Source organism: Ambystoma mexicanum, chromosome 12 (genome assembly GCF_040938575.1).
Source record: "Ambystoma mexicanum isolate Mex_15411 chromosome 12, UKY_AmexF1_1, whole genome shotgun sequence".
Lineage (NCBI taxonomy): Eukaryota > Metazoa > Chordata > Amphibia > Caudata > Ambystomatidae > Ambystoma > Ambystoma mexicanum.
In genome coordinates this window covers 441,101,484-441,118,320 of record NC_090936.1, presented here as the reverse complement: position 1 = coordinate 441,118,320, position 16,837 = coordinate 441,101,484, and the positions used below count along the sequence as shown (strand labels likewise).

General features: G+C 45.7%; 1 protein-coding gene across 6 annotated transcripts in view; it reads left to right on the top strand.

Annotated features, from left to right (window-relative positions):
* CACNA2D4 (calcium voltage-gated channel auxiliary subunit alpha2delta 4) overlaps positions 1-16,837 on the top strand; it is a 1,390,363-nt gene that overhangs the window by 611,380 nt on the left and 762,146 nt on the right. For all 6 annotated transcript variants that reach the window (XM_069628636.1, XM_069628639.1, XM_069628635.1 and 3 more), the window contains 2 exons: positions 9,800-9,874; positions 15,970-16,056. In XM_069628636.1, the coding sequence (XP_069484737.1) occupies positions 9,800-9,874; positions 15,970-16,056 (162 nt within the window). The remainder of the gene's footprint in view (positions 1-9,799; positions 9,875-15,969; positions 16,057-16,837) is intronic.

Below are 16,837 nucleotides of genomic sequence, written 5' to 3'. Positions count from 1 at the left end.
TGCAGCAATGTGGTCTGCAGTCGGAGGCTCTGATGCTGCAGCAACGTGGTCTGCAGTCGGAGGCTCTGATGCTGCAGCAATGTGGCCTGCAGTCGGAGGCTCTGATGCTGCAGCAACCTGGTCTGCAGTCAGTGGCTCTGATGCTACAGCAGTGTGGCCTGCAGTCAGAGGCTCTGATGCTGCAGCAGTGTGCCCTGCAGTTGGAGGCTCTAATGCTGCAGCAGTGTGGCCTGCAGTCAGAGGCTCTGATGCTGCAGCAGTGTGGTCTGCAGTTGGAGGCTCTGATGCTGCAGCAATGTGGTCTGCAGTCAGAGGCGCTGATGCTGCAGCAGTGTGGTCTGCAGTCAGAGGCTCTGATGCTGCAGCAATGTGGCCTGCAGTCAGAGGCTCTGATGCTGTAGCAGTGTGGTCTGCAGTCAGAGGCTCTGATGCTGCAGCAGTGTGGTCTGCAGTCGGAGGCTCTGAGGCTGCAGCAATGTGGTCTGCAGTCAGAGGCTCTAATGCTGCAGCAATGTGTCTGCAGTCAGGGGCTCTGATGCTGCAGTGATGTGGTCTGCAGTCAGAGGCTCTGATGCTGCAGCAGTGTGGCCTGCAGTCAGAGGCTCTGATGCTGCAGCAATGTGGCCTGCAGTCAGAGGCTCTGATGCTGTAGCAGTGTGGTCTGCAGTCAGAGGCTCTGATGCTGCAGCAGTGTGGTCTGCAGTCGGAGGCTCTGAAGCTGCAGCAATGTGGTCTGCAGTCAGAGGCTCTGATGCTGCAGCAATGTGTCTGCAGTCAGGGGCTCTGATGCTGCAGTGATGTGGTCTGCAGTGAGAGGCTCTGATGCTGCAGCAGTGTGGTCTGCAGTCAGAGGCTCTGATGCTGCAGCAATGTGTCTGCATTCAGGGGCTCTGATGCTGCAGCGATGTGGTCTGCAGTCGGTGGCTCTGATGCTGCAGCAACGTGTCTGCAGTCAGGGACTCTGATGATGCAGTAATGTGGTGTGCAGTCAGAGGCTCTGATGCTGCAGCGATGTGGTCTGGAGTCAGAGGCTCTGATGATGCAGCAATGTGGCCTGCAGTCAGAGGCTCTGATGCTGCAGCAGTGTGGCCTGCAGTCAGAGGCTCTGGTGCTGCAGCAATGTGGTCTGCAGTCAGAGGCTCTGATGCTGCAGCAATGTGGCCTGCAGTCAGAGGCTCTGGTGCTGCAGCAATGTGGCCTGCAGTCAGAGGCTCTGATGCTGTAGCAGTGTGGTCTGCAGTCAGAGGCTCTGATGCTGCAGCAGTGTGGTCTGCAGTCGGAGGCTCTGAGGCTGCAGCAATGTGGTCTGCAGTCAGAGGCTCTGATGCTGCAGCAATGTGTCTGCAGTCAGGGGCTCTGATGCTGCAGCGATGTGGTCTGCAGTCGGTGGCTCTGATGCTGCAGCAACGTGTCTGCAGTCCGAGGCTCTGATGATGCAGCAATGTGGTCTGCAGTCAGAGGCTCTGGTGCTGCAGCAATGTGGTCTGCAGTCAGAGGCTCTGATGCTGCAGCAGTGTGGTCTGCAGTCGGAGGCTCTGATGCTGCAGCAATGTGTCTGCAATCAGGGGCTCTGATGCTGCAGTGATATGGTCTGCAGTCGGTGTCTCTGATGCTGCAGCAACGTGTCTGCAGTCAGAGACTCTGATGATGCAGCAATGTGGTCTGCGGTCAGAGGCTCTGATGCTGCAGCGATGTGGTCTGCAGTCAGAGGATCTGATGATGCAGCAGTGTGGTCTGCAGTCAGAGGCTCTGATGCTGCAGCAGTGTGCCCTGCAGTCAGAGGCTCTGATGTTGCAGCGATGTGGTCTGCAGTCAGAGGCTGTGATGCTGCAGCAGTGTAGCCTGCAGTCAGAGGCTCTGATGCTGCAGCAGTGTGCCCTGCAGTCAGAGGCTCTGATGCTGCAGCAGTGTGGTCTGCGGTCAGAGGCGAACTGGGTTATAAAGTTGACTTGGGCACCAAGGACAAAGTGGCCTATATTTGCCACGGGCAATACTTTCCTTTCTTGACAAACAGTTTGAGAATTGCCAACGGGGGAGTTTTTTGGTAAAATAGCTTGCAAATAGTCTATTTTAAATAATATTGTTTTGTAACAGTTGTAAAAACGACTAGGCTCTCAGTGAAGTTATTCCTCAAACTGGCCCACTTTGGCCAAAAAAAGGTCCCACTTTGACCAAAATAAGGTCTCTACACTAGCAGGTTGGGCCTGCAATGTGGGCATTGCTTTTCTGTCCTATAACCCAGACCGAGCTTGTCTGCAGCGCTTTCCCCCCCAAAAAAAGGAAACAAATAAACCTGTTCTCATTGGATTGGGGCACAGTAACAGCTGTTACTTAACGACTCAATTCCAATCTTGATAGCAAGCATTCTGTACAAAACAAGTTACTATTATTAATATATACGTGTGCCATTTTAATGATTGAACATATATGAGTTGTGTATATAGAGGGAGAAATTCATTAAACTATTCTGTCCACTCGCCTTAGGGCAGCAAAGGTTAGTAGATACAGAAGCGTGAAACTCCCCGGGCAAAAAGCGTTGCATGGAAAGTGAACTTTTGTAAATCCGTGGACTCATTGCATGCGGGCAGCTCGTGCTGAGGAAGTCGCTGCCAAGGACCAATGGGCTGCCGGGATCTCAACAGGATCCAATCGTATCTGTGGCCAAGCTGCATCTATTTCCCCTGTGCCTGTGACATTCAGTGTTACAACCTCATTACAATCTTATTAGCAAAGATGTGTTTTTTCAAGACATAATTCAACGTAGTCTTTTTCAAGTACAGTTGAACCACCTCATCCAATCAATATCATCCATTCACTCTCATTCCTCAAACTTTCAAACACAAATCATAACAGTTATTGGCATATTATAGTTGGTCTAGTCAGCCTGTTGACAGCCAGCTGAATTTCACTTAAGTCAAAGCTTGTTTTCACTCTCCCAGGGCACCCACTTTGGGATGGCAGGTTCCCCATCCCACGTGAATGTGGAGGCTTCATGCTAATTGGCTAGGGGGCCCCTTCACTTTGGAAGGAATACAATTGTGAGCTTGGAATACTACGCTCATCTTAATGAGGGATCAGGGGATCGTGCAAGTGCCCTATGGGAAGCGTTTGAGGCGGTCCCTGGAGGTGCAACCATTTCACTGCTTGCAAAGTGAAAGCAAGATGGGAGCAGTGACCCATCCAGACTGAAAGAAGGCATCCAAAGCTCGAGACGGGATTTCTTCAAAACAGTGACCACATTGCCCCCGTGAAATTGGTTAGGGATCAGGCGAAAGACAAGGCGATTGGGGTTAGATGAAACCAGGCATTTGAAATGGATTAGTAAGGGTGAGATATACGAGTATGGAGATAAAACAGGGAAGCTCCTGGCAGAGTTGGGCAGGAAAGAAGAAACAGATGGTGGACTTGTCGCAGGTATCCGGGACGATGATGGTAATTTGAAAGAGGAAGAAGCTGAAATTGTCGTCAGGTAGTTCACTTTGTACTGTACCCAACTGTAAACTAGGACCATAACTACCAACCCAAAAGTATATTCAGCCTTTATGAAGGGTCTCCTGGTTCCTTCCTTGGCCTGGCAGCAGAAGGCTGCGCTTGAAGCTGAGCTCACATGAGCAGTCATCAAATGTTCAATTTCACAGCTGCAACGGGTTGAAACTCCTGGCCCTATGCCGTTCCCAATGAAGATCTATGGGGTCCCTGGGGAAGACATGAGTGAGCACCTATTCAATGTGTATACAGCCAGTAAAAGGGAAGGTATACATCCTAGAGACCAAAGCTCAGCAACAATTGTATTAACTCATAAAACGGGTAACCCACCGACTCTTGTGATTCATAAAGGCCCATCTCGCTCTTTAACAGGTGAGCTAAATTGCTGACAAAATCATTGCCAAATTGCCTGGTGGGGATTATCACATCATTGGCGCACCGGGAACCAGGTGGGTTTATTGTGAGTTAATGTGGATCTACGCAAACAAACCAGAGGATATTTCTTTTTTAATGCATTTGCCTGTGTGGACCAACCCCCAAACCCTGGGCACTGCTACTGTTATGATATGATAGGTTATTTATAACGTGCTTAATACCCAGAGGTTTCTAAGTGCAGACCCGGGGATCAAACCTGTGTTGCTCGCGTCGCCTTGCTTCCAAGGCGAGCACGTTGCCACTGAGCTATCCTCCCGAGACCTATCTAGATGTCTGTAAGGATTTTGATCCAATGGGATGGTCGTTCCTCTGAGAAGTGCTAGTCAGAATGGAGGCTTGGCCAGTTCATGAGCTGTGTACATTTATCATATACTGATCCAGGGGCAGTGGTAAATGTCGATGGGCATACAACAGCCAGTTTTTCAATGTGTAGATGCACCCGCCAGGGGTGCTCTCTCCTTCTTGGTTATGGGAACAGCTGGCCGTCTTGCTGAAACGAGATCTAGTGCTAATGGGATGTGGCGGGCTCTCAGGAGGAGAAGATAGGGCCTCCCTGTACGCTGAGGGTTTAGTCCTGTTATCGCGCCGCCCAGAACTGTCCAAATGTATGGAGAGCACAGTGGGCTATGTACGCATTGGGATAATTCCATTAAGTTCTTACTGGTTGTGGAAGATCATTACAGATGCAGCGATTCACTTTACAAGCAGTACCTGGGAGTGCAGATCACCACAAGAAGATCAGACATTTTACAAAGAATTGGGGAACCGATGTTCAAAAAACGTCTCCCTAACATTAAGCGTTTGTCAGCACTGTGACTTACACTTTTGGGAAGAGTAGCAATCTTTGAAATGGTAATGCCCCCCAAATTTGTTTATGCATTACATTCCTCTCCGTACAGTACCCCCTGTACTGGGTTCAGAAAATTGGAAAGTGGTATCCGTAGGTTGTTGTGGGGCAGCCACACTCCAAGGGTTTCCTTAGAAACTTTGCACGGATCGTTTGGGAAGGGTCCCTGGGCCTATAACAAATACTATTGGGCTCGTCAGATGGTGGGTTAACATATGGTTAGGTCCAATCCAGCAATTAGAAAGGAAATAGACAGGATGGAGCCACGATCTCCAATACAAGTTATATGCACAAGGTGCCTGACACTAGGAGCTTGAGGGACAAAGGTTTCCCATCTCAGAGGATATCATTTTCCAGGGTCATCTCAAGTAATTTGCCAACATGCAAAAGGAATTTGGATTGAGAAGGAGCAACATATTTCAATACTTCAGGATTCACTAATCAATTCCACAGCAATTGGATGGGGATTGAGGCCTGAAGCTATCCCTCTGGAAAGGGTTTGTGACAGGGGCAATACTGGTGCAGAACCCTATCTAGGAGCTCATTTTCAATATGGTGGGGAGTAAAATCATTGTGTAAAATAAACATGTTATGCATTGATTTTACTCCACACTACATTTATATTCATTTGTATGGGATAGAGGAGGGAATGGATCATAAGTTATGATTCTGCCTCGCCCTTCCTCTCCGCCATACAAATACTCCAGCATTTGTGCCAGCATGCATTTCCTTGCTGGCGCAAATGCTGTGGATGCCTCTGGAGTCCGAATGCATTCTACACCAGCAAAAACCAGGCGGACTCCATTGGAATCCACTGTAAACACTGCCTACTATGCATACATGGCTGGCTGAGTTCACTCATTTTGCATGGTGGGGTGCAAAAGGGTGGCGTAAAAGCGTGCACGCTACCTTTTCACACTCACATTTGCACTGAGTCGTGGAAAATTTCACAAAGGGGACTTTCCTATGCAAAAGTGTAAATGCAGTACGTCCCCATCCGTGTAATTGACTGTAACTCAAAAATGACCTCCATGTTGCTATTACTAACAACACAACAATCATGTTACCATGACGATGCTGCAAGCCACACAGAAACAGGACCTGGCTGTCTGAAGCATCTGGATTTTGCCTCTGTTCCCCTACAGAACAACTTTGACATCAAATGGCTTTATTATCTCATTTCACCCAAAACACGAGCTGCAAAATGTATTTGGACCCATTTAAAAAATGATTGCCTTGCAGGAGAACACCCCAAGCATCCCTGAGTGGATTTTGACTTCTTTGCTAGCCTCGTGCCAAACTGGAAAGAACATTTCCACCCCACTATTTGAAAAACCTTTCTTAACACTATCTGAAATAAAAAAGACTAAACTGCAAATAGATTGATAATATAATATAGGGCGAGTGTTTTAACGGGTGTCCTACAAGATTGCCCAATATTGTAGGGAAGAAGTTTGTCAAGGTACTAGAGCATATCTGTGATGGGTGGATCAAGCAACAGAGGTCCTCGAATTCTCCCTCAGTCAAATCAATAAGCAATTTTGATTTTATTAATCAGGACGCCCTTTGATTTTGATCTCAGACAGACACACCTGTCAGAGTATGATGGTTAAATGACACTCAACAGATCACAAGAAACCTAATTTACCAGACAAGCTTCATCGAGTTGAGTTGACAGACATTGAGAAATAACTAGAAGCGTGTTATAATGTAAAGTCAGTACAATATAGCTCCCTGCTATTAGCGAACTCATTGCATGACTAGAGGGAAAAGCACATATTAGTTTCTCAAAGTGTACACTATCGAAAATGTTTAGGTAGTCGGTGCAACATGTGCACGTTCCACTCGCCATTGCTAATTGGTCAATAATCATTTACAGTACAATGCCCAATTAAATTGAACAACTGAAGGTTACTTTTTTGATAGTTATCTGGGCCTTTTTCATGTATTTGAGTTATCAAACTTCCCTGCCAATGGAATACTTTGGAGAATTAGATCAGGAAATATGGTTTCAAATATCCTAGTACACCACCCCAAGGATGACTTATTACACCCCAGAATGTTTAGATGTGTTAATCATCTGAGTCTCTTTGATGTCAGTGGGTGGGATTAGAGAACCCCAGTGAGGACCCCCCTGAGGTGCTGGCCAGATTTGCTGTCAACACCCTCAGTGCTCGCTTACACAGAGCTCCAATAGTTAGTGCTCGGGAACCCTTAAATGGCATTGCCGTTTGCAGGTTTCCCAAACCTACCGAGTAAAGAGACCAAAATACTGGGACAAGCCTTGCTTGTAAAAGAGCATTCCGATATTTCTACTTTTGTTACGAGATCTGGGGCATGAACCAGGAGAAGCTATCTAGGCAAAATGTCTGGCTGGAAATATTTCACCCCACACGCCTCATTGCTGCATGTTTCCCAGTTCCCCAGTCATACTAGAAGTTAACTATTCCCTGTGACCTTAAATGGTATTTCATGTGTCGACTTATTGATTGATTATATGCAGGTCATGAATGCTATGTTGTAAACCATCTAATGTATCACTGTAGCCCCTACCAATGTGCTTGCTCCATGGCTCCCCAAATCTGGGTTCATGTTCAATAAACAACTAAATAAAGCAAACCTGTGTGTGATGTGTGTGTGTGTGTGCGCGCGCATTTGTGTGTGGTCTACCGTAAATCTTGCAACATCCGATGGCTCAATTGACGGGATCACATTATTTCAAATGATTTCACACTGTTTCAGATTCCTCTGCAGATACAGCATAAAAGCGCAGTGACAAAAAAAGATGCGCCCAAGATCACGCAGTTTGGGTGCTTGGATAAACTGGCAGTAGAACTTAGTCCTTCTGGTTCCACAGGTAGCGTTTTACCAGTAGACCTCAACTGACCCTGACATCCTTGCTCCAAGACAATCTCAACAACCTTCAGCTGGCCCAGAGCCTCGCTGCTAGAGAGATCACAGGCACTGACATACTAATGTAGAGCTCTGGAGCCAATGCCACCAACCTCCCATGAGATAAGGAGTGGCATTTAAGGTGTGTCCCTTACCTGTAATGTTGTGTAGGCAAAGCCATACCTATATATAAGTACAGCCTTACATGCAAACTACAGTCACTATTTCCCAAAGTAGGTGTCTAACAAGATGCCCCTCACTCTAGAAAGCACTCACTCCCTCAAACTAACCCTATTGCACTCTAGAAGAGCACCGTTGGGCGTTACTGTTCAGTGGTGGAAGAGAGGTCCTTACTGCCGATTAATGGCTGCTTCTGAAGGCTGAATCTAATGGTACATCCAGACCCATCTGTTGCCCTGCATTGTCCTGGTGGGTAATTTTGGGTCGTTTTCCCTTTGTGTGTTTGATGGGCGCATATGTTGGCTCACAACACAATGCAGCACTATTGTAATGGACAGCATTGTTTCCCAGTGTGCTTGCTTGGTTAAATGTACATGCCCTTAATTCACAGACTCTGATAATGACATCATAGACTTGTATAGGCCATGTTTATGTTAGACTTACTACTTGTTCTCAGCCCCTTCTCTCCCATCAACATTACAGGGTATCCTCTCCCTGAGGACTTGCATAGAGGTTTTCACTGTAGCCTCATCATGGCTTTTCCTCAATACACTTGCATGCACTTCATTGCGGGAGAGCTATGTGGGCCTAGTGATTTGATTGGGGCAGAGATACACCAAGTATTCATGAGACAATTCCAAGGTGTAGTTACTAATCAGGAAGGTTTATATAAGGTGGCGGTAAATGAGGTCATGTGGTGTGACCTGCACAAAGGTACACATGTTGTCCCATCGCAATAGGTGTCTCTTTGGCTATTTATAGTTGTCACCATTTAGTAAGAGATCGGGGGACAAATGCCGAGCCATAATAAAGAAAGAATTTAATTGTGAGTTTTAAAATAAAGTGATCTGCATAATAAGAATGCATATGAAACTGAAATGTAAGCTGCAGACACACTGATACCTAAAGGAAGAGAACCAAAAGACCTCCACACCCAGTAGTACCACTGCATCAGTGTGCAGTGAGCGTGGTTTCCAGTACAAACCACTCCATTCTGTGCAGTGAAAGAAGCTGATCTGGAAAACACCCTCTCTGCTAACACGCAGAAGCAAAGAGAGCGGACGTCTGACCTTGTAGCCCAAATACCTGTCCCACGTAGACCTAGTCACACAATTTACCATTCTATCACTGCGGGACTTCCTAGCTAGCTCCTGGATCCAACAGGATTGCCAAATATAGACAATGGGGCTTACATTGGAGTTCCCCATTATTCAGCGCCAGGGACCTACGTTGACGTACATGAGTCCCCGCTGCTGAATTTTCCTCATTTACGTGTGGAGTGCAAAAATGGTGGGCAAAAAGGTGGCCTACACGCTTGTACACCACCCTTTTACTCTCGGCCATGCAAAATGAGTAAATGCCGCCTGCCATGTACGCATGGCAGGTGGCATTTACAATGGATTCTTATGCGGTCCACCTGCTTTTTTCTGATGTAAAAAGCTGTTGGACTCCATAGGAATCCTCTGCGTTTGCCCCAGCATGAAAATCTATGCCGGAGCAATTGCTGGAGTATTTGTACGATGGAGAGGAAGGAAGTGGAGTAAGTTACGTCCGCCCCTCCTCTCTGCCATGCAAATCAATTATAATGGTGGGGGGGCAGAAACAACATGCATAAAAGCCTTACGCAAGGCTTTTACGCACTTCATTTCCGGTACAGGGAACCGAAAATCAGCTGCAGAGTCAGTAAGAGAGGGGCTTCTCTTTCCCATTGGTTTAATTTTTGGTGATAGTGCAGTTGAATGTCTGGCTTTGTCGGGTGCACAAACACCCTATGTCGTTAATCCATATTCTCTAACATGGAGGGCAGCCCGTTCGTATCTAAGTTGTGTAACCACTCCACTGTGTCGAAAGTTGTGCAGCCACTCCACTGTGTCGAAGGCCGTAATCCACTGAGAAGAGGCTGCTTGATGTCCTTTTTAACATGTGTCTCTCTTCTTTTCTATGCTTCCTCCGTCACAGCTTGGGGTACATGGCTACGCATTTCTCAACACCAACAATGGCTACATTCTCTCGCACCCTGATCTCCGACCACTGGTAGGTTACCCTGACATTGAAACTACCTTTGTCATCGAAATGAAGGAAACCAGTGAGTTGATAAGTGTGTTAGGGTTACAAAGTAGGTTTTTAAAGGGGCCTGGATCCCAACGCAATGTATTTATGTCAGATCAGATGGTTGAAAATGACACAGGCTTTTTGCACAGTGTCATTGGTCGGTGAGCTGTGCCGGATCTCCTCCGAAGTGTGTGTGGGTAACAATGATGTTGTGCTATGATATTCTGTATAGTAGTAGCACCTAGTCATTGTTTTGGAAAAACTGTGTGCTCCTATTAAGTTTCCTTTAGATTAATTGTATGATTTCTTTGAAAGAATTGTATGATTAATCTTCTACATGTTTATGAAATGAGAACATTTGAATGAAAAAAGGTGTTTTGAATAATTATGACCTAGAATTTCTTTTCAGTATTTTTTCTCCTACTAAGGGCAGCCATTGGTGGAACGTGAACTTGAGGGATCTTATGAAAGCTTGTGTAGAAATCGAAAAAAATGATCACTTACTAAAAAAAAAAACAATTGGGCTGAAAATGCACTTGTGCATTTGTTTGGCTGTTTATAACTGTAAAAGTACGGTACAAGTATTTGCAGACGAATGCCACATTTTCTCTGAACTAAGGAACTCACGGAAGGTGACCTACCTGTCCAAAGTTATAAGAGAGTTTGCTGCTCTTCCAAGAGTTGTATAGAAGGCATGCAGCAGTCCCCGCTTTGTGGGGCCCCATCGGAAAGGAGCATTTGCTGTCATTCATTAGTTGGCATCATCTATCAAGCTTTATTAAAGAATCCCAGGTTGCAGTGCATTTGCTCTGATAGCTGTGGGGCTATTAATGCTGCCTCACCCTCAGAGAAATGGAGGCCACGGTCAGGCATGGCATGGTGACCTTTGACTGACCTCGATAAGGACAGCGAAATACGCAATGAAGAACAGTTGGAAAGGGAAAGGAACAAAGGCTCCATTTAAAAAAGTGGAATGCACGAATTGATTTGTTGCAAAAAAGTGTTCAAATAATGTCACTGAATTTTGGATAAGCACTTCCGCTGTTATGTGTTTTACTCTTATCTCTCAAACATGCTAGGCAAACATTTTATAGAAACTAGCGGGCTCATGTACTGTTCTCAACCAAGTTACAGAACACACATATTTACAAAATGCACAAGTAGAAGGATCCTAGGCCGGGCAGTAGAAGGCCGACACAACAGACTACTGCCAGGATTCCCACATAACACTAGCGAGAACAGCGGCAACAGCAGAGGAATTAAAAGAATACGTTTCTGGTGGTTAAGAAAGCAATGTATTCTTCATGATATCAGTCAGTCGAGAAAGGACTAGCCCAGGGGATAAGTCAGAGAGACAGGCATGGAGAGGTGAGGCAGATAAATTGACACTTGTGTCAGGCAAAAACAGCACGTCATGTAGTGGCAGAGGATCCACATTTTGACAGCATGTACAGTGTAGACTAGTAACACTTTGCCAACATGCCAACTAATTTGTTATCTCCTTTGATTAGAAAATTGTCACAATGCACACTCTTTTCTCAAGCTTTCTCTCCTGTAATCCTGAATAACTTCTCTGTTGATTGTGGTTCTCCTCAGCCTTCTTCCTCTTTCTGCCACCTCTCTGTCAGATTTTGTGGATATTTACTGTAGCTGAATTGGCATCTGAAGTCCGTAGACTGCCTCACTTTTTTGTACTCCTGTATTCTGCCATAACCTATGCCCCTTGCATGCCTTACTTAGAATGCCACCTGATGCCCTGCACAGCCAATGTGGCACCATGGGGAACTGCAAGGCCTCTACCTTGACATCATCACCATAGTTTACAGAAGTTCCAAATGAGGTCTCAGTGGCTAGTCTACATTCACGCCTAAGTACTCGTGTACCTAACAATACCTGTGCATAGTATCTCAGCAATGACACCAGCTCCACTAATTATCCTGTTTGGAACAAGTCTGAGTGGGAGACCATCTAGGAAGATGTTAGTGAATACCATCTAGGGTGAAGTTAGAGGATACCATCTATGGTGATGTTAGAGAATACCAGCTAGGATTATGTTGGAAAATACCACCCAGGCTGATGTAAGAGGATACCTGCTAGGGTGATGTTAGAGAATACCATCTAGGATGATGTTAGAGAATACCAGCTAGGGTGATGTTAGAGGATACCATCTAGGATGATGTTAGAGAATACCAGCTAGGGTGATGTTAGAGGATACTAGCTAGGGTGATGTTAGAGGATACAATCTAGGATGATGTTAGAAGATATCTAGAGTGAGGTTAGAGGATACCATCTAGGATGATGTTAGAGAATACCAGCTAGGGTGATGTTAAAGGATACCTTCTAGGATGATGTTAGAGAATACCAGTTAGGGTGACATTGGAGGATACCAGCTAGGGTGATGTTAGAGGATACCTTCTAGGTTGATGTTAGAGAATACCAGCTAGGGCGACATTGGAGGATACCAGCTAGGGTGATGTTAGAGGATACCTTCTAGGTTGATGTTAGAGGGTGCCAGCTAGGGCGACATTGGAGGATACCAGCTACGGTGATGTCAGAGGATACCAGCTAGGGTGATGTTAGAGGGTACCAGCTAGGGTGACATTGGAGGATACCAGCTAGGGTGATGTCAGAGGATACCAGCTAGGGTGATGTTAGAGAATACCAGCTAGGGTGACATTGGAGGATACCAGCTAGGGTGATGTCAGAGGATACCAGCTAGGGTGATGTTAGAGGATACCAGCTAGGATGATGTTAGAGAATACCAGCTAGGGTGACATTGGAGGATACCAGCTAGGGTGATGTCAGAGGATACCAGCTATGGTGATGTCAGAGGATACCAGCTAGGGTGATGTTAGAGAATACCAGCTAGGGTGACATTGGAGGATACCAGCTAGGGTGATGTCAGAGGATACCAGCAAGGGTGATGTTAGAGAATACCAGCTAGGGTGACATTGGAGGATACCAGCTAGGGTGATGTCAGAGGATACCAGCTAGGCTGATGTTAGAGGATACCTTCTAGGATGATGTTAGAGAATACCAGCTAGGGTGACATTGGAGGATACCAGCTAGGGTGATGTTAGAGGATACCTTCTAGGTTGATGTTAGAGGGTACCAGCTAGGGCGACATTGGAGGATACCAGCTAGGGTGATGTTAGAGGATACCAGCTAGGATGATGTTAGAGAATACCAGCTAGGGTGACATTTGAGGATACCAGCTAGGGTGATGTCAGAGGATACCAGCTAGGGTCATGTTAGAGGATACCTTCTAGGATGATGTTAGAGAATACCAGCTAGGGTGACATTGGAGGATACCAGCTAGGGTGATGTTAGAGGATAACTTCTTGGTTGATGTTAGAGAATACCAGCTAGGGTGACATTGGAGGATACCAGCTAGGGTGATGTTAGAGAATACCAGCTAGGGTGACATTGGAGGATACCAGCTAGGGTGATGTCAGAGGATACCAGCTAGGGTGATGTTAGAGGATACCTTCTTGCTTGATGTTAGTGAATACCAGCTAGGGCGACATTGGAGGATACCAGCTAGGGTGATGTCAGAGAATACCAGCTAGGGTGACATTGGAGGATACCAGCTAGGGTGATGTTAGAGGATAACTTCTTGGTTGATGTTAGAGAATACCAGCTAGGGTGACATTGGAGGATACCAGCTAGGGTGATGTTAGAGAATACCAGCTAGGGTGACATTGGAGGATACCAGCTAGGGTGATGTCAGAGGATACCAGCTAGGGTGATGTTAGAGGATACCTTCTTGCTTGATGTTAGTGAATACCAGCTAGGGCGACATTGGAGGATACCAGCTAGGGTGATGTCAGAGGATACCAGCAAGGGTGATGTTAGAGAATACCAGCTAGGGTGACATTGGAGGATACCAGCTAGGGTGATGTCAGAGGATACCAGCTAGGGTGATGTTAGAGGATACCTTCTAGGATGATGTTAGAGAATACCAGCTAGGGTGACATTGGAGGATACCAGCTAGGGTGATGTTAGAGGATACCTTCTAGGTTGATGTTAGAGGGTACCAGCTAGGGCGACATTGGAGGATACCAGCTAGGGTGATGTCAGAGGATACCAGCTAGGGTGATGTTAGAGAATACCAGCTAGGGCGACATTGGAGGATACCAGCTAGGGTGATGTTAGAGGATACCAGCTAGGATGATGTTAGAGAATACCAGCTAGGGTGACATTGGAGGATACCAGCTAGGGTGATGTCAGAGGATACCAGCTAGGGTCATGTTAGAGGATACCTTCTAGGATGATGTTAGAGAATACCAGCTAGGGTGACATTGGAGGATACCAGCTAGGGTGATGTTAGAGGATAACTTCTTGGTTGATGTTAGAGAATACCAGCTAGGGTGACATTGGAGGATACCAGCTAGGGTGATGTTAGAGAATACCAGCTAGGGTGACATTGGAGGATACCAGCTAGGGTGATGTCAGAGGATACCAGCTAGGGTGATGTTAGAGGATACCTTCTTGCTTGATGTTAGTGAATACCAGCTAGGGTGACATTGGAGGATACCAGCTAGGGTGATGTTAGAGGATACCTTCTTGCTTGTTGTTAGAGAATACCAGCTAGGGCGACATTGGAGGATACCAGCTAGGGTGATGTTAGAGGATACCTTCTTGCTTGATGTTAGAGAATACCAGATAGGGCGACATTGGAGGATACCAGCTAGGGTGATGTCAGAGGATACCAGCTAGGGTGATGATAGAGGATACCTTCTAGGATGATGTTGGAGAATATCTTCTAGGGTCAAGTTAGAGACTGTCATCTGGTGTGATGCGGAAGAACCACATCACCGGATCAATTGCATGAAGTTTAGATATTAGCTAACATAAAGAAGCGGGGTGCTTACAATTTTATCACATTTCACGGAGGTGATGAATGGAAACATGCCTTCAAAACATATGTTTTGCCACCATGAGTGTAGGGGGTTGCTTATTGAATTATTACTTTTCCTAGATAATCCTTTTCATCGATATGGATGAACATTGACGCCAATGGTGGTTCTGGGATGTCTGTGAGACAGGGGGGGAAAGATAGGTAGCATTTGGATGCAATGAGGACAGGGAGAGAAGATGTGCAAACTTTAAAGAATGTTCTCTGTGGTGCTCAATTTTTGTCCTGCTCCACAAGAGTGTGATCAACTACAGCATTCTATTTGTAAACTGGTGCTACCAATATGGTGCCTGGGGCAGTGTTGCCTCAACTATATCAAACAGGTACAATGCATCCCACCACCTATGTTCCTACAAACTGGAGGATGGGGAGACAAGCACTGCCAACAAGTGTGTGCCAGAGCAATCATTTTAAATCATCACAGGCCACAAGTATCGTCAATTCAAAGGCAATGACATTCCCGAACAAAAGATGGGATCTTTGGGTGGTGTGTTTTTTCAGTTCTTGTTTTTAGATTACTTTTTGCCCATTGAAGTAACATAGGAAAGCAGGTGTTCTGTTATGCCCAAAGGCTGATACAAAAGTAGAAACATTGCCATCACCATTCATTCAGTTGGGTACTTGATTTGCACACAGCAGTGAATTAAAAAGTAATTAAAAGTGGTGAATGAATGGATTGATAAGGTGCTACCACTTTTTAATCGACCTTGGTCGAGCAACCTTCCCTTTTTTTATATGGGGTTCCCCCCTCCTCACCCAGAAACAACTCAAATACACACACGCAAGCATATATATATATATATATGATTCGATCAAAAGATGGCAACCAAAAATACAACAGCCAAGTAGAGGGTAGTTGTAACCATGGCATACAATTCGGTGGTGAAGTAGGCATGTGTCAGCCAATGGATGTGAAGACTTATCTTGAAAATATAATATTGTGATGGCTCCAAAGATATTTCTTATCACATAAGAATGGTGCTAGGTCAATAACACATTTTCAGAGAAGAGGAGACCCATATTTCATCTTCAATGTCCTACGCATCCCCTGCCATCAGCGGTGTCCCAGGACAGAAGTGACTGTACTTCTTGTGGCAGGCATTGTTTTCTTATGTGTATCTAATCATTTCCTGCAATCTTTTGTTATGTTGTTCCTTAGTACAAAGAGGGCAAGAAGCTGAGGCCTAAACCAAACTACAACAGCGTGGACTTGTCGGAGGTGGAGTGGTGGGACGGAGAAGAGATAGTGAGTACTGAGACTGCGCGCGCCTTACCGGACAAAGGCCACACTGTGTTTCCTACCTGTGAGATGCCAGAGTACAGACATGTCGATGTCATACTAAACACACCAGACAGCAAACATACAAGTGATTTTGTTCATCATTTATGTAATTTGAATACAATGTATAAACTATGCTGAAAACACTTGACATTTATGAACCATCAGTTGATGGATTTTGAAAAGAGTGCAGGGGACGGGAGGGCTCCTACCTTTGGATCCTCGTTTTTCTCTCTACTTACACGTAATAGTGATTCTGTGCCAGGATCACTTTTCCTCCCCCGCACCTAAAAAGAATATCTAAATTAATACATATTTAGAAAACTTACCTTAGAATTGCAACACTTGGTAGTGCACCTACTTATCCCTCTTTTCACACCAGACCGCAACCCACACACACCTCATTATACAGACATCCCACCGAGTCCCAGGGATATCATCTGATCGATACAACAGCGAACCAGCCCTTTTGCGATAAGTTAATACTATGGACAGGTTATCAATATTGTGCCATGTTTGCATTTAGTCTTATATTGGCAAACTAACAGCTATTGAATGCAGCGCATAGCAAAGCTCACAAAAGGGAACAATCACTGTCAGGAACAATATCAATTCGCCTGCCAATATCGTTATTAAATTCACTACCGCTCGTTTCATATCGTGAGGGTGTGGGAAGTTGAGGCTATCAATGTGGAGGTGGCAGGATGCCCTTTGTCCTTTCTAGGGTTCTGACTATTTTATTATGATA